Source organism: Cetorhinus maximus, chromosome 6 (assembly GCF_964194155.1).
Source record: "Cetorhinus maximus chromosome 6, sCetMax3.hap1.1, whole genome shotgun sequence".
NCBI lineage: Eukaryota > Metazoa > Chordata > Chondrichthyes > Lamniformes > Cetorhinidae > Cetorhinus > Cetorhinus maximus.
In genome coordinates, this window is record NC_135884.1 from 126,363,799 (window position 1) to 126,391,126 (window position 27,328).

The 27,328-nt window shown below is 42.6% G+C and overlaps 1 protein-coding gene across 1 annotated transcript in view; it reads right to left on the minus strand.

The window, feature by feature from the left end:
• The window catches only part of cpne7 (copine VII), a 190,995-nt gene extending 168,097 nt beyond the window's left edge, over nt 1–22,898 (minus strand). The window contains exon 1 of the mRNA XM_078544786.1: nt 22,725–22,898. Within this exon, the coding sequence (XP_078400912.1) occupies nt 22,725–22,898 (174 nt within the window). The remainder of the gene's footprint in view (nt 1–22,724) is intronic.
• Nucleotides 22,899–27,328: the final 4,430 nt, after the last annotated feature.

The window sequence follows — 27,328 nt, forward strand, 5'->3', positions numbered from 1 at the left end:
TTTAAAAATGCAAATTGCCCCCTTTTCACTTCACCTTGTAACGTTCCTATTTTTACCGAATTACCATTTCAACCTACGTCTCTTCTATACATCAAAGCCTCTAGGCCAGCTGGCTTTAATCCAATTAAGACACACATATACATCCACACATAGACAGAGATGCCACTAGAACTCTATTTTAAATAATTCCCAATAACATTATTGATATTATTACATCTTCTTGACAATTGAGGGTAAGAACCTGATCGTCAGGTGTAAGGTGCTCTCAGTGTTGCTGTTGTCTGGCCCATTCCTGCGCTATGGCGATCATCCAAGCCATCGTCCTCTTTGTCTGGAGGTTGAAAATGGACCATGTTCACAGGGACACAATGTACAAGTGATAAAGGGGGAAAAATATGCCCAACATCACCCTTATCCTGATGGCCACCTATGTGTGCAGCTGCAACAAGCTGTGCATAGACCCTTGGTCACTATGTGCTGAGGTTCTACCTGTTCCCAGTGTTGTGAAGGATGGATCTGGCTAAATTGCTGTGGAACGCTCCAAGTAGTTGAACCGTGTCATACTACCTGCCCCTCGTGGAAAAGTTTATGCAGAAACACACCTTTGACCACAAGCGTATCAGGTAGTGGTCTGCATGTAACATCTTAGACGCCCTGTGGGAAAGGGAGATGGTAGATCCTGTTGGATTCTTCCCTGAGCAGATTGTCAAAATAATTTGGCACAATGCCTCAACGCCAGAACTTTCAAACAAGCACCAAGATGTATCTTGGCTGGTGTGAGAAAGGCCCTCCCCATCAGATGCTTCATGTGCGCACGGGGTCTTACCCCCTTCCGCACATTGCCCTTGAGGTGGCTGTGGTGGGGAAGAGATCATTGTTCATTTCCTTCTGGTTTCCATCTTTGCAAACAAAGTCTGGAGAGAGATTCAATGGTTTTTGTTGAGGTTCATCCTGTGCAGCTCTCTGACACATGGCTCTGCTCTCAACGGGCTATTCCCAGGGACGCACACCGAGATAAATATCATCTGCTGATGAAGGATTGTCAATTTGGTGAAAGATGCTCTTTGGTCTGCCTGAAACTTGTTGATCTTCCAGTGCCAAGAGTTGTCCTCCACTGAGTGTTGCAGACTGGCACATTTCAAGGTCCAGGACTACGTGCTGAGAAATGCACTAAAGCTTGGAGAAGCTGCTGCAGAGGCGCAAAAGGGAAAGATCACTGTCCAAAGCCTTTCAGCCATATTGCACTGAGGGGCTGGAAAATTGGTAGAACCCCTTGGGCTGTATGCCTAACATTGAATATGAATACAAAAGTATTGAAATTGTATTGAGGCATCTCAGAGAGGAACACGTTGTATGAAGAAAAATTGAATTCTATTGCACTTTCTGCAATTTTCAATTTGAAATGTTCTGCCCTCAGGCTGTATACTTGACATGGAATGTATATTGTAAATATCAAAAGAATTACAATTGTTTAGTGGCACCTAGAGTGGAACACACTGTACATAGACAAGTCGAGTTTTGATGGCACTTTCTGTAATTTTCAAGTTGAAATGTTTTGTAATGTACTTTTACAAATTTTATGAATAAAGTATATTTTTGGGAAAAAAGTCATGCAGAAGAATTTGTTCAGCAGGCTGACCACCCAGGAACAAGCTCCTACACACGGGTCTTACTAAGCAGCTGGTGTTGTAAGTATATACTATTGCTTTGTGGGTTAATAAAGGTTTTCCACATGTGGAAATTGTGTGCAAAGTTTGCTTCATGTCATTGATACTTACTATGGTGTCCGTGTCAATGCCTTATCAATTTCTTTGTTGAGGTTTGTTAATGCCAACTCCATCGTTAAGGGAAACAGGTGATGGGTATTTGAACACATATAAATAGTGGATAGCTGGGACACTGGGTGTAGGTGAGAAGTGTTGACACTGGACAAAGTCAATAAACTCTCTCAAGAAGAAATGGTGCTGTTGTTGTCTGGCGCACTGACCTCTACCTCGCGGAGGCTGAGCGTCAACTCGCAGACACTTCCTCCTACCTCTCCCTGGACCATGACCCCACCACTGAACATCAAGCCATTGTTTCCAGGATTGTCAGTGACCTCATCTCCTCTGGAGATCTTCCTCCCACAGCTTCCAACCTGATAGTCGCCCAACCTCGGACGGCCCGCTTCTACCTCCTACCCAAAATCCACAAACAGGACTGTCCCGACAGACCGATCGTGTCAGCCTGTTCCTGCCCCACAGAACTCATTTCTTGTTATCTTGACTCCCTTCTCTCTCCCCTTGTCCAGTCCCTTCCCACCTACATCCGTGATCCCTCTGACACCTTAAGTCACATCAACAATTTCCAGTTCCCTGGCCCCAACCGCCTCCTCTTCACCATGGATGTCCAATCCCTCTACACCTCCATCCCCCACCAGGTTGATCTGAGGGCTCTCAGCTTCTTCCTCGAACAGAGGTCCGAACAATCCCCATCCACCACTACTCTCCTCCGTCTGGCTGAACTTGTTCTCACACTGAACAATTTCTCCTTTAACTCCTCTCACTTCCTCCAAATAAATGGTGTAGCTATGGGTACCCGCATGGGCCCCAGCTATGTCTGTCTCTTTATGGGGTATGTGGAACATTCCTTGTTCCAGTCCTACTCCGGCCCCCTCCCACAACTCTTTCTCCGGTACATCGATGATTTCTTCGGTGCTGCTTCATGCTCTCGTCGGGACCTGGAAAAATGTATTAATTTTGCTTCCAATCTCCACCCCTCCATCATTTTCACATGGTCCATCTCTGACACTTCCCTTCCCTTCCTTGACCTCTCTGTCTCAATTTCTGGTGATAGACTGTCCACCAATATCCATTACAAGCCTACCAACTCCCAGAGCTACCTTGACTACAGCTCCTCACACCCCGCTTCCTGTAAGGACTCCATCCCATTCTCTCAGTTCCTTCGCCTCCATCGCATCTGTTCTGATGATGCTACCTTCAAAAACAGTTCCTCTGACATGTCCTCCTTCTTCCTTAACCGAGGTTTTCCACCCACGGTAGTTGACAGGGCCCTCAACCGTGTCCAGCCCATCTCCCGCGCATCCACCCTCATGCCTTCTCCTCCCTCCCAGAACCATGATAGGGTCCCCCTTGTCCTCACTTATCACCCCACCAGCCTCCGCATTCAAAGGATCATCCTCCGCCATTTCCGCCAACTCCAGCATGATGCCACCACCAAACACATCTTCCCTTCACCCCCCCTGGCGGCATTCCGTAGGGATCATTCCCTCTGTGACACCCTGGTCCACTCCTCCATCACCGCCTACTCCTCAACCCCCATCTACGGCACCTCCCCATGCATACGCAAAATATGCAACACCTGCCCCTTCACTTCCTCTCTCCTCACCGTCCAAGGGCCCAAACACTCCTTTCAAGTGAAGCAGCATTTCACTTGCATTTCCCCAAACTTAGTCTACTGCATTCGTTGCTCCCAATGCAGTCTCCTCTACATTGGAGAGACCAAACGCAGACTGGGCGATCGCTTTGCAGAACACCTTCGGTCTGTCCGCAAGAATGACCCAGACCTCCCTTTCGCTTGCCATTTCAACACTCCACCCTGCTCTCTTGCCCACATGTCTGTCCTTGGCTTGCTGCATTGTTCCAGTGAAGCTCAACGCAAACTGGAGGAACAGCACCTCATCTTCCGACTAGGCACTTTACAGCCTTCCGGACTGAATATTGAGTTCAACAACTTTAGATCTTGGACTCTCTCCTCCATCCCCACCCCCTTTCTGTTTCTTCCCCTTCCCTTTTGTTTTTTCCAATAATTTATAGATTTTTCTTTTCCCACCTATTTCCATTATTTTTAAATCTATATCTTTTATGCCCTTTTAGTCTTATTTCACCCCACCCCCACTAGAGCTATCTGTACCTTGCGTGTCCTGCTATCCATTCTTAATTAGCACATTCTTTTAGATAATATCACCACCTTTAACACCTCTTTGTTCTTTTGTCTGTGACATCTTTTGGTTATCTGCTCCTATCACTGCTTGCTTGTCCCTACAACCACCCCCCGCCCCTCACTTCTCCCCCCACCCCCCCATCTTAAACCAGCTTATATTTCACCCCTCTCCTATTTTTACTTAGTTCTGTTGAAGGGTCATGAGGACTCGAAACGTCAACTTTGTTCTTCTCCGCCGATGCTGCCAGACCTGCTGAGTTTTTCCAGGTGTTTCTGTTTTTGTTCAAGAAGAAATGGCTCTGTGTCTTGGTTTTGACTTCACCAACCAGCATGGATCCTATTAACAATCCGAACTTTAAAGGGAAGTGAGAACACTCTTTAAGAAGCTTACAGGGTGAAGCATTAAAGTCACGCCTGTTGAATACTTAATGTATGTGAACTGTTAAATGCTTCTTCACAATCTGTCCAGTAAAATGTAAGCATGTTCAACTTCAGCTTCACCAATAAGAATAAAATGATTGTCTGATAAGTGACCTGGACAATATCCAGGCTTGTGCTGATAAGTGGCAAGTAACATTCGCGCCACACAAGTGCCATGCAATAACCATCCCCAACAAGAGAGAATGCAACCATCTCCCCTGGTCATTCAATGGCAATACCATCAATGAATCTCTCACTATCAACATCCTGGGTGTTACCATTGACCAGAAACTGAACTGAACCAGCTACATGGGAAGAATTTCTCCCCGTCAGGTGGGCAGGTCAGGACCAGGCGCAGGCTGCTGGGAGCCGATTGCCGCCTGCGATCGGCTCCATACCGCCATTTTACGTGGGGGGGGCCAATAAAGGCCCGCCCAGCGTGAAACGCAGCTCCCGAGGACAGCGGGAAGGAGCGGGCGGCGGCAGAACTGCAATGACCGCCAGATCCAATGGCAACCCGGCGGCCTGTTTAAAGGGTGCCCTGGCAGCTTTGCAAAGGCTGTCAACCATGGCCAGCAGAAGGGCTCCCCAGAGCGCTGCTGGTGAGCAGGCCAGGCAGGAGGGCAGGTCAGTGGGGCACTGTGCCCCTCACCTCTCAGACGAGTGCCTTGCTGCCCTCCTTGAGGAGGTGGCAGCATGGTGTGAGAACCTCGTTCCGAGGGACGGGAGGAGGAGGCCCACCCACATGACCAAATATGCTTGGGAGGAGGTAGCAGAGATAGTGAGTTCGCACGATGTGGTGCGACACAAGTGGGTTCAGTGGCGCAAGCGTTTCAACGACCTCTTGCGCTCAGGAAAGGTGAGTACCGTGTTGGCATGGGTCACTTAACACAGCAGTTAGGCTTCCCCCCCAGGCCCCGCTCACCCCCCCAACCCCCGCTCACCCCCCCAACTCTGAATGTAGTTACTGCATTGAATCATTCATGGCATGTGGCCTTCGCTGGGTGGGCCAGCATTTATTGCCCATGCCTAGTTCACCCTGAGAGGGTTGTGCTGAGCTGGGTTCTGCACCCTCTGCATGTGGTAGACTGACACCCACAGTACTCTTTTGGGGGCTACCGCAAGGATCTGCACCTAAGCGCAGCACTGGAACTCCGAAATATGTCAAAGTCAGTCTGCCGACATGTTGGGAGGGGAACTTCCAGGTGGTAGGGCCCCCATCCATCTGCTGCCCTTGGCTTTCCACGTGCTTGTGCATCCTTGCTTTGCAAGGTTAGACTGTGTGGTGCCAAATGTGATGGAGGCACCATGTGGGCAAGGGAGGTCAGCCCTGGCTGCATGGTGAGTGTGCGGCTGCTCCAGGGTCACGATTCACAGGAGCCCTGCAGTGTTTCACTCAGGTAGGGGTGGCAGGGATGCAATGGCAATCCAGGTACAGTGGGGACTAATCAATGCTCCTCTCTCCTTTTCAGGAGAAGACCACACAAGTAATGTAGAGCAGATGTGGACTGGCGGAGGCTAGGCACAGTTGGCGATTATAACCAGATACGAGCAAGCGGCAATGGAGCTGGAGAGGCACCATGCACCCAGATCTACCCGTGGCGGTGAGGCTGGGGGGCCAGGGGGAAGTAAGAGTGCCAGGCACTGAGGTCACAATGTCTGTCCTTGCAACTATTCCAGTGTTGACTACTTAGTGATTTAAGCTTCAAACATAGATTTCCCATTGATTATGGAAGGAAGAACGCATACTGATCCGGGGGCAGGCATGCACATTGACATTGTCTCGACTTGAACTAATCACATGTCCTTGCTCTTCTTTTCAGCCTCACCGGAGCAGGGCCGGGACGAGGAGGCAGAGGGGCCGCCTGGAAGGTCCCCTCCAAGCCACACACCATCCTGACTTGGAAATATATCGCCGTTTCTTCACTGTCGCTGGGGATCAAAATTCTGGAACTCCCTTCCTAACAACACTGTGAGCGTTCCTACAACACATGGACTGCAGCGGTTCAAGAAGGCAGCTCATCACCACCTTCTCATTTGCAATTAAGAATGGGCAATAAATACTGGCCCACATTCCATGAAACTATATTAAAAGTATTGTCTCCCCTGATTGCTTCGTGGTCAAAATGTCCCTGCATCAAGCCACATAGATCAATAACATACAAGGTTCAAACCCAAGTCTATTTTAAGCTGAGATGCTAAATTGGCCTCAGTGTGCTTAGCTAAAGATAAAGTTAATTGGGTTCCTGCAGCTGATGGTTATCCAGAGGCCATTCCCAGAAATGTTGGTTGAGAATGGGATCAGTCTGAGCTGGAATACCTACCAATCAAGAAAGGCACATTTTCCTCTTTAGCACTTTAAATTATCAGATGAAAAACCAGGCAGACTCCTTTACCAGCGGAACAATTCTTCCCCACTTGATTTTCGATTTTGTACTCAACTTGAGTAATGCTTTATGCCCAAGAGCACTACCTAAACTCATACATGGGAAGTGGCCACTTGCATAAGGTGGTGGTGGATAGCTTAGCTCAGTTACATTACCTACCTTCAGGAGGCGGTAAAAAAGGGGAAGAAATCAGAAAAAAAAATAAAACCTTGATACATAGACATCCATTTTTAATGATACCACCTTGGGTTTGAATTCTCTTATTTTAAAAAAATGATTCATTGTGATGCCAACATGCTGCATGCGACAGTGAATCAAGTTGCTGATTTCTTTATTTTATTTGGTGGGGTATAGTTTAATCAGAATCTGACTGGAAGTAACAAGTCACAGTTATACTGTAGTCCATTCTACTGAGGATAAAAGTAACAGATCTACTTCTATGAAAAGGTTGAAATTTGATGAAGTATACCTCTCTGAATGGTGATCTAAGTATGAGTTTCAAATAGAACTTCACGCCTGATTCAATCCAAAGTAAGGCAATCCTCATTTTCTGGAGAAAATCCAATTTCTCAGCAGTCTGAGTGATTCAGAAAAGCTAACTTTATAACAAATTATCACTTTGTGTATGCTAGAAGAGGTTTTGTTGGTTTGTATTAGTTACATAACAGGCATCAAGACCGTTGTTATTCCACCAACATTAGCATATCTCCTTGTTTTGATGGCACTCTCGCTCCAAAGTCACAAAGTTAACATTTTGCTGGACTGTTAAGATTTGTCATGCTGATCCAATGGAGAATCATCTGCCAGACCAATGGAGGGACATATTCTGAGGTACTACCAGGGCACATATCCTGCAGGACTACCAGCCTGCCAGGTTGTCAGAAAGAACAGGTGTACATGTTAACCTTAAGCAGCGGGGACTAGATATACAAATCGCACAAGCATGTCTTTCTGAGGGGAATAGGCTCATCACCAGTCCTCCCGCACTGCGCACCTCCCACACTAAGGAGGTCAATTCCATACTTGAAATGAAAATAGTATGAAATAGGGTACACACATGTGCTCTGATAAACCGTCAGGTAATAAAATATATGTATACCCTAGATCCACCTGATATATTGTTAGCGGAGAGGGAATATCATCCACCAATGTGAAACTACTACTTTGAAATAGTAATATCATTCCTGAAAGGTTTATTTCTTCAGAGAGAAAGGGAAATATAGTTCTAGTGCAGCCTTTGAAGGACTGCAGCAGTCATAGTGCAGCATTCTCCAAGAATGGCTGAAGCAGCAGCACTGGAGGTGCCAACAGACCGAAGGATTTTGAGATTTTTGGAGACATTCATGGATGCAATCAGGGCCAGAGGATTAAGCTTATTGGGCACGAAGGGCAGGAAGGCATCTAAGAAGGTGATGCAGGCTGTCTAGAGGGAGGTGACAGAGGCAAACAGTGCTACCCCCAGAACTGTTACATGGTGCTGGAAGAGATTCAATGACCTCACAAGGATAACTAAGCTAATTCTAGGCACTGTTCATAATGAACATTCTTTACTACAAGGACAACCTTCACTCACCACTATTTCAGCATGTGGTTGTCAGAGGAACATAGTTCTGCTAAGGGTAACCTCAGCAAACGTTGAAGCACCTTATTTACTCTAAACTTACATTACTTGTCTCAAGTGCTGCAGCTAGTCTTTAAGGGCATGATTTAAAGAAACAATGCACTTTCACATTTTATCATGAGATGCATGCGCTCATTTGAGGTAAAGTGCCCATGTCGTTCATGTGCCCTTAATATTGTCTTCTCGCCTTCCAAAGGGAAAAAAAGTCCTATAATTAGCACCAAAAAATAGAAGTGGGAGCAGTGCTGAAAATCTTAACTGCACATTAAAAGGAAGCAGAATAAATCATTGCCAGGCAAACAGCAAACCCTGTGGGAGGAGATGAGATAGAAAGTGAGGTGGCAACAGAAGGCTTTTTAAAGCTGCGACGTGCTCATTGTAGGTAGTTGCGACTTTATGTGCTTTCTCAAAGTGTTCAAATGCCCTGATACTCGGCAATTATTTCTTCAAATGGGAGTGTCACGATGTATGTATCTAAACAAGCTCTTCTGTATTTCACATCAGAGAGGGAGCCTTGCAGGAAGATGCCACCCACAATGGTAATATCTAGGCACTTCCACTAGGAAATTAGCTTCTGGAACCACAGTCTTCATTGCTATCAATTACTCTCCAAATGCATCATGACATCTTACATAAGCAAGCACCAACACAAAGACACCCACTCGAGAGAAAGCAGGGTGTCCCATAGGAAAATCCATGTCCCCAATGCAAAACATCAGAGGTAAGTGAAACCCATTTCCTAAAGTTAGTTTCTATGCGAACTGCAAAGCAAGGTTTTTATTTTGATATAAAATGTAATCACACAAGGTTTGCAAATGTTTAAAACACTATTATATTACAAATATATGATTTTAAAGCAGCCCAGCTGAGCAGTTGCTGACAACAACAAAAATGACATCTTGCATTTATATAGTGCTTTAGCATAGAATATGTCCCGAGGTGCTTCTCAGAAGCATAAGGGAAAAATAGACACAAGGCAAAGAATATATCAGGAAAGGCAGCCAAAAGCTTGTTCAAAGAGATAGGGTGTTAAAGGATGAGGAGGAGGTGAAGAGGTGAAATGGTTTAAGGAGGGAATTCCAGCGCTTGGGGCCTTGGCAACTGAAAGCACCACCACCACCAAGGGTTGGGCAAAGTGGGGGAAGATGCACAGGAATTTGGTGTTTGAAGGCAGAGTTGTTAAAGGAAGAGTAAGGTGAATTAGATAACAGAAAGGTAACTTGTGTGTGGAGGTGCAAGTCACGGGCATGGTTCTTAATGAATATTTTGCATCTGTTTTCAGAAAAGCGTGGTTGAAGCAGCCATTGTAGTTATAAGGAGACAAAGTGTAGTTGCTTTGTCCTGGATGGTGCCAAGCGTCATGAGTGTTGTTGGAGCTGCACTCATCCAGGCAAGTGGAAAATATTCCATCATGCTCCAGACTTCTGCCTTGTAGATGGTGGACAGGCTTTGGGGAGTGAGGAGGTGAGCTACTTGCCTCAGAATTCCCATCCTCTGACCTGCTGTTGTAACCACAATATTTATATGGTTGGTCCAATTCAGTTTCTGGTCTATGGTAACTCCCAGGATGTCGATAGTGGGAGGATTTAGCGATGGTAATACCATTGATTGTCAAGGGGAGATTGTTAGATTCCTTCTTGTGGGTGATGGTCATTGCCTGGCACTTGTGTGGCACAAATGTTACTTGCCACTTGTCAGCCCAAGCCTGAATGTTGTTCAGGTCTTGCTGCATATGGACACATTCTGCTTCAGTATCTGAGGAGTTGAAAATTGTGCAATTTTTTTCTTAATTTGTTTTTTTTATGGGATGTGGGTGTCATGGCTAGGCCAGCATTTAATGCCCATCCCTAATTGCCCTTGTTCAGGGGGCACTTAAGAGTCATCCATCCAACATTGCTGTAGGTCTGGAGTCACATGTAGCCACACCAGGTAAGGACAGATTTCCTTCCCTAAAGAACACTAGTGAACCAGATGGGTTTTTATGACAATTGGCAATGGCTTTGTGGTGATCACCAGGCTTTAAATTCCAGATTTTTATTGAATTCAAATCTCACCATCTGCTGTGATGGAGTTTGAACCTGGGTCCCCAGAGCATTACCCTGGGTCTCTAGAATAGTATTCCAGTGAGAATACCACTATGCCACCACCACCTCCTGCCCTTCTGATCTTATGAAAACAATTGATTAGGCCGAGAGTGCTACCCTGAGAAACTCCTGGGGCCGAGATGATTGGCCTCCTTTGTGCAGCAAATCCGGAAGCAATCTTCCTTTGTGCTAGGGATGACTTACACCAGTGGAGAGTTTCCCCTGATTCCTATTGACTTCAATTTTGCCAGCAATCCTTGATGCTGTCAAATGCTGCCTTGATGTCAAGGACTGTCACTTTCACCTCACCCCTGGAAGTCAGCTCTTTTGCCCATACTTGGATGAGGCTGTAATGAGGTCAGGAGCCGAGTAGTCCTGATGGAAAACATCAGTAAGTTAGTTTTGCTGCGTAGATGCTGCTTGATAGCACTGTCGATGACAAATTCCATCATTTTTCTGATGATTGAAAGTAGATTGATATGGCAGCAATGGGCCCGATTGGATTTGTTCTTTTTTTTTTGTGGATAGGGCATACCTGGACAATTCCCCACGTTGTCAGGTAGATGCCAGTGCTGTACTGGAGCTGTACTGGAACAGCTTGATTAGGGACAGGCCGAGTTCTGAAGCACAAATCTTCAACAGCTGGGATGTTTTCGGGGCCAATCACCTTTGCTGTATCCAGTATGCTGAGCCATTTCTTTATCCAGCAAAGTGAACTGAATTGGCTGAGGATTGGCATCTGTTATCCTGGACACCTCAGGAGGAGGACAAGATGGGTCATCCATTTGGCGCTACTGATTCAAGATGGTTGAAAATGCTTCAACCTTTTGTACTGATGTGCTGGGATTCCTCCATCATTGAGGATGGAGATATTTATAGGGCTTCCTCCTTCATGACTGGATGTGGCAGGAGAGAAGGGCTGTTTCCATGAGGTTCCGCAGAACTCAGAACTGTGTCTCTTGCTGCTCATGGTAAATATCGATGACAGGTTTAAATGTTGGAGGCATGAATAAGAAGTTTGCAGATGATGAGAAAAATGATATGCCAATTTTTCCCATAGTGGGCAGAGTCATGACCCAAGTCTCACTCCAGGAGCTATTGTCAGGAAAGGGTGGGTCCTCCTTTACAGCTCCCCAGGGACCATCAGAGGCCCCCTTCCCAAATACTGAAATGCCGGGTTTCCTGGCCCCACTCCCCACCCTCCCATGATCTGTGCACCTCGGCTCTCACTCTTTTATCCCCTCGCCAGGCTTCTTAGCCTGGCTCCACCAAAACACGGAGTGAGGTGAGTTGGGCTTTTTGGGCAGGGAGGGAATCAAGCACCCTAGGGAGGGGTGGAGGAGACTGGGTGAAAAAGTGGACTCTCACCCACCTTCCACTGCACAGTGTATTATGGCCATGCAGGCAGGAGGTTAGGGCCCTCATTAGACCTAAGAGTGGGGCTGCTAGTGGGCCTCTTCCCCACGCACTGTATGGGGAACGGGTTACAGATAGGTGGGAAGGCGGTGGGCTAGCCACCTGTCATATTTTACATGCCACCCCACCACACCACCAAAAGCACATCTGGCAGAGGGCTTATAAAATCTACCCCACAGTGTTTCTATCAGCTCATTGCTTTAAATTTTTTTTAATGGTTTCAGTTGATGACGTCACAGGTAAATACTTTAACGATTAGTTTTGCACTCTTAGCTTCTCTTAGTCATCACTTGGCAACAAGATCCATCGAAAATATTACACATATGAATCTGATAGTGAACTTTGCTATTGTACATGATGAAAACCGTGTATACACATTGTAGTACTTCACAACATGTTGTGCTCAACATAGGCGGCTGAGAGCTACTGCACATATTTACCAGTTTTCTCTCTGAAGGGAACTTACTTGATTACAATTCACTTCAAGGTAGAGTTCATTTTATAGCTGATTGCACCAGCTTTAACAGTGGTTTTGATGAAGATGTAGCTTAAAATTTGGGTTTCTGTTGCATTTAGTATAGCTATGGGTTCCATTGTCTACTGAATATCACTCTTAGTATTTAAGCATGAAAAGAACATGACATTCTAGATGCTCTTTCTACTGACCAAATTTAGTTTATGTTTTGCTATACCTGACTTACACAATCTCTCGAAAGAAAATTCTTTACAACTTTTCCCCAACCCCTAAAGGAAATCACTCAAAACTGTAGAATAACTGTTCATCCCCACACCTTCACCATTCACGCATGGCTGGTCAGTTCCATAGATCCAAGGTTTTGCATTTAAATAAGATTATCCTCAAAAAGATGAAGAAGAAATTGGCTGGAATATGTGAGAGAAATTATTAGTTGGAGAATTTATCACTAATAATTTGATGAACAGATAGAAACACCAAAGTCAAGTGCGATGCAAACATGGGGCAGGATTTTTGGGTTGTTGGGTGGACGCGGCGAGTGGGCCCAGGAGCGGCCAGGAAATGGTCTGCCGCCCGCCATTTCACGCTGGCTGGCCAATTAACGCTGAGAAGCTCAGTGCTGCCAGGGTGGGGGCGGTTGGCGTGCGAGTGCAAAAGTCTGCATGTGCGCGGGGGAGAGTGCACTGAGAACTCCCCGAAGGCAGAGAGCTGCCTCAGGGAACTGAACAATTTTAAAATCAAAAAGAAAGATTTTTAAAATCTGAAAACAATATCCTGACATAGGACTCACTCACAATAACATAACAGAATAAAAATTCTGCCCAAAAATGTTTATATATTTTTTTATTTACTTAATTGTAGAAACCTCATCCCGCCCATGGATAAGGTTTCCTAAAAAATCCAAAGGCCACCTGGCCAATTCACCCACCCGCCAACCGTAAGGTTGGGCGGGCAGTGAAAAATAGCTTTTAATTAATGGATTAATGGCCTTATTAGGCTTCTTAATTGTTGGTGGGCCGCTGCTGACTCTCGCGCGTGCCCACCGACCAAAATATTATGCGCTTTGTTACACCTGATCAGGTTGCGCATGTGCCTGCCGTGGGATGTAAAATCCTGCCCATGGTTCCTTGGTTTGGAACTACTGCTGTTATGAGGTTACAAGTAACAGAGCCACCTGTTGGCCTGTAGCAATACAATACAAAGCAAAACTACAATTTCACACTCTAATATCAGGGACTACCAGTTAAAGTCAGCATTTCTGCTCCAGGCATTGAGCTACACTTAATGGAAGGGCAGACTGGAGATTCCCTGACTCCCATCCCATTTGCGTACAGCTCAAAACTTGAAGCACCGAATTTGTCCTTACATTATTGCAATGTACTAACCCACAATATACTAGTAGATCTCAAGTACACTATAGTATTTAAAACTATATTGTTCTGTGCAATACAATTTCACACAATAATATCGGAAATGTATTATTCCATACTGCAGTAGTAGGATTTTAGTATTCACCATTATGTTATTCCACAATAGTGTAGGTTTGCTACAGATTGGAACTGAACACAAGAGGTTTCAGTTCTAATGCTACCAACTATTTCCGTCAATAATTAATTCTATTTGGTTATTTAATTTCTTATTTAAAAGTTATGTACTTGGGGCTTACAAGAATTATTAGCCATATGTAAAGATCATAGTACTGGTAAATAGATAAATTATTACATTTCAGTAACTATTTCAAAACTGGAATAAAAATAAAAATATTGTGAGCAAAAGGTCAGACACCTTGAGGTTGATATTAATGCCACCCCCCCACCTTACCAGTGCTCCCACCAGCCCCCCCAAGCAAACCGTCAGCCAATCGCAGTCTCTTTTCGCTGCCCTGAATGGTCACCACCCCTAACCACCAACCTCTATGTATGCCTCCCTCCCTCCTGATTGCCCTCATCACCCCACCCCACCCCACCATCCTCCCCACCAACCTTGCCCTGATCTTTGGCACCCTCCCATTTGCCATTCTCTGACATGCTCACCTAACACCAATCTTTGCTTTCCTTCTAATTGTCATGTTCTGACCCATTCCCCAAGCATCAATCTTCACCTCCCTCCCGATTGCCATGTTCTGAGCTCTCCCACAAAGCCTTGATCCTTTCCAATTGCCAGGGACTACTGTGGAAATGTCCTAAATGGTATTAGCCATTAGCTGTAGTATACAGAGGAGTTACACACTCTTTTATGTGCGTGCAGGCAAATTTGTGGTAGAGGAAGCTTGTTTGCAGGTTAAGTCTGCGTTAGTGAAAGAGTAGTGTGGATATTGGGACTGAATAACAGGCTCTGAGCCCTGGATTTACTGTCTATATCTTCTCATTATTGTGGGACAATTGTTGGCACCAATTGATTTCTTTAAGTGCATTACCAATGGTTGTGGGCTAGGCCAATTCAGATATTTGGGCTTTGGAGGAGATGCATCACAGGATCTCTAGAATTACACCAGGGCTGAAAAGGCTAAGTGATGGGGACAAGTAAGTTACATTGACTTAGATTGTATTCCCATAAGTATGGAAGATTAAGGGGTAATCTAATCGTGGTGATCAGGATGAATAAAGGATTTGGTACTATTGATAGGGAGAAACTTTTTCCTTTGCTAAAGGAGCCCAGAACAAGAGGGCATAACCTTAAAATTTGAGCTTGGTCATTCAGAGGTGATTTCAAGGGGCATTTCTTCACACAAAGGGTAATAGGAGTCTAGAAATCTCTCTCCCAAAAAGCTGTTGAGACTAGGTCAATTTAAAATGTGAAAAGTGAGACTGATGGATTTTTGATTAAGGGATATGGAACCAAAGTGGGTAAATAGGATTAAGATACAGATATGCCAAGATCTAATTCAATAACAAGGCAGGCTTGAGAGGCTGAATGGTCTACTCCTGTTCCTGTTTTCCTGTGTCCCTAAATTGTGTTTTAAGCCAGATTGCTCCACTTCTCTTTCATACCTGTGGTTAACAGCCTGGCAAAAGCCAGTTCAGTTTTTAATGAAAAATGAAAACTGTTTCATCTTGGGTTCGGAACCCAGATGGGGTTCCTTTAGGGTTTGCCAATTACCCTAAGAATGCTGCCACAGACCATTGTTCGTAAAATTCATTATTGTTTATTTACAGATTAATGTACATCTCAGTACTCTAGACAAGGTTGTACCTCTGCTTCCCACCAGATCTCAGTCTCTTAGTCATGTGACATTGCATCACAGTTACATCAGTAGTTACATCAGTGACAGGTACTCCTGATGTTAACTCTTTACTCTACACCTCCCTCCAAGTCTTAATCCCAACTATATACATACTCCTACATCTCCCCACAAACTCTCAGACTTCACAGGGTTAGTCTGTGTGGTGCCTTGATCAATCTCCCTGATTTGGTCCTGATTTCATTTCAAGGCTGAGGATGAACTGCACTCTCTCATTGTTTGATAGGAGTGCCTTCCACCTGGGTGGTTGTAGAGTTTCTACTTGTCTCTGGCTTCTTGTCTCCAACCAGATCTAAATAATATGTCCAAGATTCCATTGGTTTCCTTCCCAATGATAGCAAGGCTCTTCAGTTCCTCCTAAATTTCCCTGGTATGTCTCAATTCTAGAAGATCTTGGTTGCGAAGTTTTTTCTATTACAATGCCTTCCTTCTGCTGATGAAAACTTTGCCTTTGAACTTGAATAAATCTATTCCTAGGCACCCCCATCGCCTCGTAAGAAATGTAGATGGTGCAAATGGTCGCTCTGCTGCTGGATATGCACTGCAAACATAAGGCAATTTGTGATTAACTCTTCAATGGAGTGGCTAATGCCTGGCCACCAAACTAACTGTTGGGCTCTTGCTCTGCATTTCGCTATTTCCAAGTGACCTGGATGGGTTTTCTGAAGAGTGTTGGGTTGAAGCTTTTTAGGGATTACTATCTGTCATTAAAGACTAAGAAATTTTCGCTGATTGTGAGATGTTTTCTTTGATCGAAGAATTGGCAAAGTATTGGGTTGTTAGGAATCTGGACATCTGTTCTGGCAATACTCTTTTATTTTGATGAAACCATCATCCTGCTGTTGTGCTTGCTTAATCTCTTCTCAGTGGCCAGTAAGTGTTTGGTAATGGCTGAAGTATCTGCTTCCACTTCCTTATAACATTTAAATCTTCCAGCTTGGCCCCTGCCACTGGCATTCTTGGTAATGCATCTGCTGTTGCCTGGTACTTCCCTTGAACATACTCAGTAAATGAATCGTACCGCATGAGTCTCAGTTTAAAACATTGAATTGAAGGCGGCATTTTTGCAATTTCCTTTAGGTTAAGAAGAGTAGCCAACGGTTTCTGGTCAGTTTCAATTTTAAACCTTAATCCCATGACGTAAGTAGAGAACTTCTCACAGGCCCATATGGCTGCTAATGCTTCTTTCTCAATGGTTGCAAATCTCTTCTCTGTATCCATGAGAGATCTTGAGGCATAATAAACTGGTCTTCTTTGTCCATCTTTTTGAACTTGAAACAGCACTGCGCCCAAGCCTGTAGATGATACATCCACTGCTATAGTTGTTGGCAACTCTGAATCGTAGTGGGCTAGAATTTCTGATGAAATTAGGAGATTTTTGATCTTGTCAAAAGCATTTTGCTGCTCCACATTCCAACACCATTGTTGACCTAATCTCAACAGCTGCCATAATGGCTCATTGATTTCCTCCAAGTTTGGTAGGAACTTGCCTTCTTCATTGACCACGCCGAGGAATCTTTGTAATTCTGTGATGCTTTTAGGCTGTGGGAACTTTCTAATGACTTTGGTTTTCTGCAGGTCTGTTGTAATTCCCAAAGCTTGGACAATGTGGCCTAAGAATTTTATCATAGGTTTTGCATTTGTCATCTAATGTCAAACCTGCTTCTTGTAGGACTTTGAGGAGTGCTCTCACTCAACGGTCATGTTCTTCCCTCAATGAATCATGTATTAGAATGGTGTCCATATGGCATATTACTCATTCCATGCCTTCCAGGGTCTGAGACATTGTTCTTTTGGAATATCTCAGGTGCAGAAGCAATCCTGAATGGTAACCTGTTAAAACAATAACGACCAAATGGGGTGATAAAAGTAGTTAGCAATCTGGATTCTTTATCCAGAGGAAACTGCCAAAAGCCACTATTAGCATCCAATTTTGTGAAGAGGGTGTTTTTTTGCTAATTTAGTGAGACTTTCATCCACTGATGCCATCGGCTGGATCTCACGCTCTACTGACTTTTTAATGGAGTCAAGTCCACACAGATTCTGATTGAACCATTACATTTTTGTACTGTGACCATTCCAGAACAACACTTCATCTGTGTGGTTACTAGAGAGGTTGTCCCTTATTGTAGTGTGTATTCAATCTCGCTTTTGACTTTGTCTAAGAGTGGGTGAGGGACCTTCCTCACTGTGAAGAGACATATAGGCTTAGCATTTGCACTTAGGGTTATGTGATATTCTATTTTCAACTTTCCTAAGCCTGAAAATGAAATGGAAATTCATTCCTGAATACCTCACTACACAGCTCATCAGCAATTTCATCAACCTTGTAACTGAGCCTCAGCTGCAAACATGCTTCTCTGCTCAGTAATGATGGCTCAGAATCACAGAATTTTAACAGCACAGAAGGACACCATTCGGTCCATCATGTCTGCACCAGCTCTCCAAATGAGCATTACGACCTAGTGCCATTGCCCTGCCTTTTCCCCGTACCCTTGCACATTGTTTCTATTCAAATAATCATCCAATGCCCTCTTGAATGCCTCGATTGAACCTGCCTCCACCACACTCCCAGACAGTGCATTCCAGACCTGAACCACTCATTGTGTGAAAAAGTTTTTTCTCATGTCACATTTGCTTCTTTTGCAAATCACTTTAGATCTGTGTCCCCTTGTTCTTGATCCTTTAATGAGCGGGAACTGCTTCTCCCTACCTACCCTGTCCAGCCTCCTCATGATTTTGAACATCTCTATCAAATCTCCTCTTAATCTTCTTCTCTCCAAGGAGAACAATCCCAACCTCTCCAATCTACCCTCATTGCTGAAGTTTCTCATCCAAGGAACCATTCTTGTAAGCCTCTTCTGCATTCTCTCCAATGTGTTCACATCCTTCCTATAATGTGGCACCCAGAACTGTACACAATATTCCAGGTTACACAATAAACCAGACTCCTGGCTCTTAATCGCATACAGGGGTTCCACAATTTCTTTATCCTTGTATCTTAATCTTCCCAAGTGATGGTCTATTACTTTAATGTAGTCCCTCCTGCACCATGCAACTGGATGGAGGATGGCTGTTTTGTGATATTTTTAAGCCATTTCAGTTCATCAGATAATACTGAAACACCTGACCTAGTATCTAGTTTGAATTCCATGAGGTGACCATCAACTTCTAGTTTAATGCTCCTGTAATTACTTTCTGTTTGTTAACTTCTCCGGAGATGGATATTTGTTTTTTCTGTGGCACTTCCACTTATTGGCTTTTACTTGGTTTTGTGGTTATCTCATTCTTCCTTTGAGCTATAAGAACTTTGGATCTGCAGATTTTAAAATGTGCTAATTTTCCACAGTTGCAGCACTTAGCTCCCCTGCCGAGCATTCTTTCACTTGTGTGCGGCTTTCCGGCACGTCAAAAGCATCTCAAGATGGTGGTTGGCATGCTTTTTCCTGATGTTGTAGACTTTTATTTCACTGTGCTTTCCCTTTTCAGTCCAACATATTGACTGGCTTCATTTATTTTTCTCCAAGGGCCATCACTTTCCCAAAGAACAGTTGCACTGTTTTGCTTCCTAAGCTCAGTCTGTTGTGCTATTTGTACTGCCTTTGTGAGAGTTAAATCTTTCCTCATTTGCAAAAATATCTGAGAGGGTTTCATCTAAGACACCAACCACCATATGATTGCATATTAATTTATCTCTGAGGATCCCATAGTCCAATTCTCTGCGAGTCTGTGCAGGTCATTTATAAATGAATCCATGGATTCACCTGGTTTTTACCTCCTCTTATTAAATTTTGCTCACTCAATGATCATTTTTTTTAACATTGAAGTACGAATTGAATGCATAGAGAACTTCTTCATATGAGTTTGAAGCCTCATTGATGCACTGTCTTGCAATAACATTATCTGCTATGGCCCCTACTGTGCAGAGTAGAGTACTGACCTGATCCTTCTGTTCCTTGTTAAGCAAACCTGAAGCTGTTCCATATCTGGAGACTCTCTTCCTCCAATTGTCCCAATGTTGAGCCTGTTGTGAGCCTTTCGCGCTTTGGAATGGTTCTGGGAATGGCAATGTAGACTCCATGTTTACCCTAAGCTCTGGATCTGCTGCTGTTTAGTACTATGGCTGTTTGATTGTGATCTGTACACACTGCTGTCAGGACTCTGGATCTGTGTGTCTGCTTATATCTGTAGCATCCACAATGCTCCGTTCTCCATTCTTCAATTTTTTTCCTGTCCTTTTACAAGCATTCAGAGGTCTCTTGGGTCTGTAGCCTTCAGTTTGAGGTGTTTTTGTGTCTTTACACTCTGTCTGCTGCCACCATGTTTCAGATGGTGCATATAAATAGGTGACAAAAACCACCAGCTACCACCATGTTTTGTCTTGGGTTCAGGGCCTAGATGGGGTTTCTACAGAGCTTACGTGTTACCCTAAGAATGCTGACAATTATTATTTGTAAAAAAACATTTACATGTTATAGTTACATCAGTAGTTACATTAGTATCAGGTGCTCCTGATATAAACCCTTTACTCTACAAAAAGCTAGCTCATAAAGGAGAATGTTGTTAGGTGAATAATTCTAATGTGAAATACTTAATCCCTTATATGCCCTTTTAAGAAATGAGAAAGAAATTTCTATTAATATAGTGCCTTTCAGGATATCCTGAAGTGTTGCACAGCCAATCAAGTGTTTCTGAAGTGTAGTCAATGTTGCAATATTGCCTTAGCTTTAAAAAGATTGCTTTTTGGACACTGTATCCTTTTGCACTAATTCTAAGCCATTTTTTTCTTTTTATTCTCTGCTGACTTATTCTTAGTTAATGAATCCCCTAGGCACCATTAAGAACCATAATTAGCCTGTGAATACACTAATTGGAAGCCTTTTTTTTCCTTTTAACTAAGTCACTGACGTTTATTCAGGTAACCAGCAATAATAGTCAGCAAGAGTTCATTTAGTAAGAATAATGTACATAGATTAACTATATAGTTCTTGATAGTGCCCAGAGGATACACCCTATAATAATTCCCCTGCCTGGTGTGACGTAAGTGCATTTAACCTGTATCTGTTCGAATTAAATGTCAGTCATAATTCACTGAGGAGCCTTGAGAAGAAGATTACTGTATGCTGGCAGATGAAAGTGTTTTATTTTTCACTAAGGTTGCAGAATTCATTAGGGGATAGGTTAGAATGCAAACACTTTCCTATAGTTGTAATAGGGCTTGCTCTAATCAGGAGTTGACTTTTGTGCTGCTCCAGCTGAGCTGACACAGTATAGTTGGGATAAACTGTTCTTAAGCCACACTACTAAGACAAGTAGCCTGTGAAATTTGGTAATGTACAGCATTTTTTTAAATATCAAAACAACCATGTTAGAGAGTTGACTGTTATATACTTGAGATAGAGGAGAAAATCTCTTAAACCCCATTATATAATTATGAATTAATAACAATTAAGTACAACTTTCTGCACACCAAATCTCACCATTTTGAAAGTGTTCTGGGGAAATGCTATGCACAAAAATCATAGAATATTTGAAACTACAGCATATAATGAGGTCACTCAATTCTATTTTCCTCTGCAGTTAGTTCATCAATTACATTCTGCACTCTAATCCCATTTTTCTGACCTTTCCTCCATATCCTTTCATATTATGCTACAGAATCATACAAAAGCAGAGGGATGGCAACAAATTTGGACAATGTGTTTCTCATATTGAGAGAAAGGATGTTGAGTCAGTCAGCATCAGTTTCACATAGCTCATGGTACTCAAGTCACACATATTGAAGGAAGAGAAAAAGAATTTGCAGTCATATAGTGCCTTTCATATTCTCAGGATGTACTGATGTGTTTCATAGCCAATGAATTAGTAAAGTGCAGCTGCCATCTTAACTAGGAATAGTACAGAATTTGAGTGTTGCTGAAAAAAGAGACATGTCAAAGCTTTTCATCTTGCACTTATCTGGACATTACACAAGAATTCCAATTTAAGGGGAAAGCAACAATCTATACCGTATGTGAAGAGAGATCTGATTGGTTGGCAAGTGGACTCTGATTGGTCAAGCAGCCTGTTTTAAATTTCAAACAATGCTTGACAGTTATTTCAAACAATGCCTGGCAGTTAACGATTAGTCACCATCAATTGGTGCATTCTCTATGGCAATGCCTCTGCCTCTATAGTTTGAAATAACTGCCAGGCATTGTTTGAAATTTAAACCAGGCAGCTTGACCAATCAGAGTCCACTTGCCAACCAATCAACACTCTCTCCTCATACAGTATAAAATGTTGCTTTCCCCTTATATTGGTATTCTTGCGAAATGCCCTGATGAGTGCAAGATGAAAAATTTTGACATGTCTCTTTTTTTTTAGTAGAGGCATTGCCATGGAGGATGCACCGATTGATGGTGACTGGTGGTTAATGGCCAAGCATTGTTTGAAATTTAAACCAGGCAGCTTGACCCTATTTGGTCAAGGCATTGCCCTGAGGAATGAGTCAACAAATGGCTGTCACTTATTTTGTTTAGCTGAAACAGACGCAATGTGTGTACATGTTCTTTCTGTCTGCAAAGAACAGGGCCCTGTGTATTAATAAATGTAGCTTCCAGCAGACGCAAATGTGCCGCACTGTGAGGCCGACTGACAATCTTAATTTGGTTGTCAGCGTAATTCTTAGCACACTGAGGATTGGGCTTATCGCCAACCTTGTTGCCCTGAGCCAGTTGCTAACCAAGTTTGATTGCCTTGACCAATCAGGGTCAAGTTGTCTGGTTTAAATTTCAAACAATGCTTGGCAGTTAACTGTCAGTCACCATCAATTGGCACATCCTCCATGGCTATGCCTCTACCAATCAGAGTCCACTTGCCAACCAATCAGCACTCTCTCCTCATACAGTATAAATTGTTGTTTTCCCCTTATATTGGTATTCTTGCAAAGTGTCCAGATGAGTGCAAGATGCAAAACTAAGAATGTTAAATAAGATCTCTGTGCATATCTATCTTTGTCTAGCTGTTTTAAAGGAAACTCAAGCTCATGATCCACTTTATTTCAAATCAGTTGTACTGACATTTCATACATACATTCATGCACAAGCACATCAGGATTGCTTTTTTAATCAGGTAATATCTATCGATTGCCACTTACCTCTACCCAATGTCCCTGAGACTGCATCATAAGTACAACAGATGGGTCAGATTTGTTGAGGGTATCTCTGTCCAGCAAAGCTTTGCAGGAAACACGTAGCTCCACCTTGGATACACAAGGAGCTGTAACAACACCCAGTGGGCCTGGAGACACCCTGCCTGTGAGCTCAGTCATCTCTGCACCTAGAGCTGCCTGAAAAACCAGCAGCAAGGAAACGTTACTGGGGTGGCCTTAACAGACTAGATGCGATCTTCACCAAGGCACTAACAATTGGAAGCCAACAATGAGGATTTCTATTAGATGTTTGCACCAGGGCAACAGCTATTGAGATGCTGGAAGATATAAAGGTGATAATGATTATTTCAATGGAATCAGTATCTGTCCTTTCTGGGATCTTTCAATTCAGGCTTTGTTAATACTTTGACTCTTCCATCTTCAGTATCCAAGTATAAACTGAAGTAACTTGGGACAGTCAGCAATCCTTTTAGACAATGCAGCAACAAAGCCGATATCAAATGCACCTGAAAATAAATCAAGCAAAGGTTTATTGTAATAAATATCATACTCCAAAGGATTTTGAAGTTTGAGTCATTTGATTGAGATGGACATTAACAATCAATGGACTTTTAGCTTCTTAAATGCAGTCTATTTCTCCTGTTTTTTTACATAGTCTATTCAATCTTGTTGTTATATTCCATAATATTTAAGTATCTGTTTTTTTTAGCTGGAAAAACAAAATAAGCAAAAGAAATGAATAAGGGCAATAATAAAAAAAGGAAGTTAACACTGGCAAAGTTTTTAAAAACTGGATAAAAAACAAATAATGCCTTTAAGCAAATGTCTTCTCTGTCTCATTCTGAAACATAGTTGACTGTATGTAAGTGAATACATGTTTGATTCTGTTATGAAATTAAAATTTAATACTATATACGGTCATTCATAGCTTTCATCAGATCACTTCATGCATTCGTTTCCATTATATAGAATTTCAACATCTCTTATTTGTTTTTGTTGTAAGGAATTCCAAATGTAAATAATTTCCCCTTCACTCCTGTTGTTTATATTTAAAATCATTGAGGTCATCTCCCCCTTAATTTCCTGTTATCTACATTTATCATCATGCATCAAATTATATCCCAATCACCACTGTTACCTATAATAACAATGTATCAAGTCATATATCATTCATTGTCCTTATCTATTTTTCTTCCGATATTAAAGCTTTGCATCCTTTGTCTTTCAGATGGGCACTGCAAAACATCACACTACGAACATCACATATCAAACATCGCACTGAGCTACAAGTACAAAACAAAATACTGTCATTTCCTATTGGTTTTCAGATCCAGGAGAGAACCCTGAGGTTTAAAATCACCTGAAAAATCTACAGGAAAGTAGCTCCAGGATGTGCTTCTAAGGAACAATTTTATAATTAACTACAAGATGTTCGTATTTACTGTAATTAGATATAGGAGAATTAAAAGAACTCAGATCAACCTTAACAATAGAATAACATTGCATGCTGCATGGTATAATGCTCCAGTCCCTATAGGTTTACTGTGAACAATGCCAGGGGAGACTAACTGTTGCGATTTTATTATTTTATGTTCTTTTCAGACTTTCAAGCTTATTCCAGCCAGTTTATCAATAACTCTGTCTTATACTGCACGCTATCCCATTTAATTTCCTTATGGAAGTGAAAAGCCACAAATAAAACTTCAAAGAAGATTTTACAGTTCATCCTGGACTCAGGAGGCAATCGAGCAAAGCTGCAATTTATTGTCTGCATGGCACTAATGACAGATCCAGGGTCCCAGTGATCATCTAGTGCTATATTGATTCAGCTTTTTAAATTAAAAAGTTAACTGACCTAGCATAAATTATTTTTGTTATGATCAGGTTATATATCCACCACTTAATGGAAACAATAAAAACAGAAAATGTTGGTAATATTCAGGCAGTATCTGTGGATGAGAAATTAAGTTATTGGGTGGAATTTTGCAGGCTTGGGGCAGAGCTTTCCACTCAGCATGCGGGCGTGCACCTGACATGCTCGAGTGTGAAAAAGCGCGTGATGACGTCGGGCGAGCGTCACAATGTCATCATGCACTCACGCGCGAGAGTTGGCTGTGGACCCGCCAACAATTAAGAGGCCTATTGAGGCCATCAAAGTAGTAATTGACAGCGATTTTTCACTGCCCGTCCAACGTTACGGATGGCAGGCAGGCGAGTCAGCCAGGCGGCCTTTGCATTTTTGAGGAAGCCTCATCCAAGGGCGGGATGAGGTTTCCGTGATTAAGTTTAAAAAATTAAAATGTTTTGAAAAAATTTTCATCATCCATATGTTTAGGTGTCTCATTCTGATACATGGACATTTTTTCCGGATTTTAAATTCTGCTTTTATTGATTTTAAATTCGTCAGCTCCCTGAGGCAGCTCTCTGCCTTCAGAGAGCTTTCCTTCCGCACTCCCCCGCGTCTGCGCTGACGTCAGCGCTCGCCCTCCTCCTGCCCCCACCCCAACAGTGCTGAGCCTTTCAGCACGCCTTTCACACTGGCTGGCCGTTAACTGGCCAGCCAGCGTGAAATCACAGTTGGGGGCCGATTGCAGTCGGCGGTCCATTCCCTGGCCGCTCCCCCACCCGCCGACCCGAAAATTCTGCCCTTGGTTCCTGTTGGAATGGCAGGACCATTTCCAAGTTGGGAACCCACTTGGCAGTCTGGGGACTTTTCCAAGCTCTTTCACTGAACCACAGTATTATCATCCTACACCCGGGCTCGCCAACCAATTAGGGCGGGTGAGCAGGATGACAGGTCCATCCTGTCAAAGGAAGGATTTCTAATTAAAAGGACCTTGGCATGGGTTACAATGGCTCATTGTGAACAACTGGCTGGCTTGCTAGTCCATTTCAAGGGTATTAATAGTCAATAACATAGTGTTAGCCTGGTGTCACTTGTCCACCAGGTAGGACATTTGTTTTGATAACAACCAGGAGCTTTCCATGGTTTTTTTTTTAGATTACCAGATTTGTTGATTTCAATTTTCCTAATTTGCAATGTTGGGAGTAGAACTTGTGACGGCTGGGTAGTTTATTCAGTACCGCCACAGTTATTTTATAACTACCAAGCTATCCTGCCCTATAATAGAGTAATGAGTTCTGGCCAATACTGCTACCAATGCCAAAGAAACTAATAAACTGGATGTTTTAGCCATTTGCTACTAATGGGACTTTGCTGTGTGCCAACTGAATGAAATTCATTGAATGTGATGTGTTTTATAATGTCCTGAGACCCAGTAATATGATATATTAATTTTATAACAAACTTTCCTACAACACAAGAAAGCTTTGTCTTTATGAAACATTAAATTTTAATTGTTATTAGGAAAACTTATAAATAGATGTACTCATTTAATATAATTTGAAAACACATTAAGATTCATTTGAACATAAGCTTTCCATTTAATTCTACAATTTTCAGTCCTGTGTGGAATTTGGACGATAGCAGTTAAATTGTGAGCATAAATTTATTAACGGATTGTGCTAAATAAATCTTTCTATTTGTTTGCTTAGTTAAGAAATAAATCTCATTATGTGAAATATTCCTATAATCTAAAATTTAAGGGTATTTTCTTTATGCTATTTGGATAGCTCATGTTTATATCAATAACTTAAGAAGGGTGGTAGTGAGAAATGAGGAAAGTTTAATATTTGTTGTGAGGAAGTTACTAGAATCTGTTATTAGAGATAGAGTGACTGAACACGTGGACAAATGTGTACTGATCAGTGAAGGCCAACATGGATTTGTAAAAAATATGTCATGCCTAACTAAACCGATTGAAATTTTGAGGAGGCCACTGATTTATCTAGGACTGTTATTTATATAGACTTCCAGAAGGTATTCGATAAGGGGTTGCTAGGAAAAATGGAAGCGCATCGAATTGGAGACAACTTTTTTTGGCATGGATAGAGAATTGGTTCGGGGGAGGAAACAAGAGGGAAAATGGGTATGTGTAAATCATAGTTCACATTTTCCACAGTACAAAATTATTCTAAAATTGTTTTGTTTGAACTAATGGAACCTGGCCAAAACCAACTTTTGTTGCATTAACTGAAGCAGGCAATGTATATTTTGTATGCTGTGATTCAGCTGAATCTATTGTATTTCAGCAGATTTGCTCAGATATTCACCAAATAATAAAATTACATTTTCTGCTTATCCTCTCTACATCAAGCACATTTATATTTCATCACATATTTTACAAATAAAGGTTTAGCATTCTGTTTTTTTTTTCATACTTTACATTGGCAGTTTATGGCAGATAAAACATCTCAATCCTATGTCACAAAGGTCAAAATTCCATTTTAAATATTCAGTGAAACTGTGTCACTAAAGTAATATTCCTGAAATAATCCCAGTAAAAACAAAGTAACAACAATCTCGTGAGAATAGAAATATTCTTACTGGGCAAAAAGTTTATGTCGAGCAACCTTAAGCCATCACACAGGAAACCTTGAATCATTGTGAAGTAAACCAAGAGAAACCACCCAAGAAAGTTTTCAGCACTAATCCTAAGAGCTTTAGGTGCTCAATAAAGAAAGCCTTG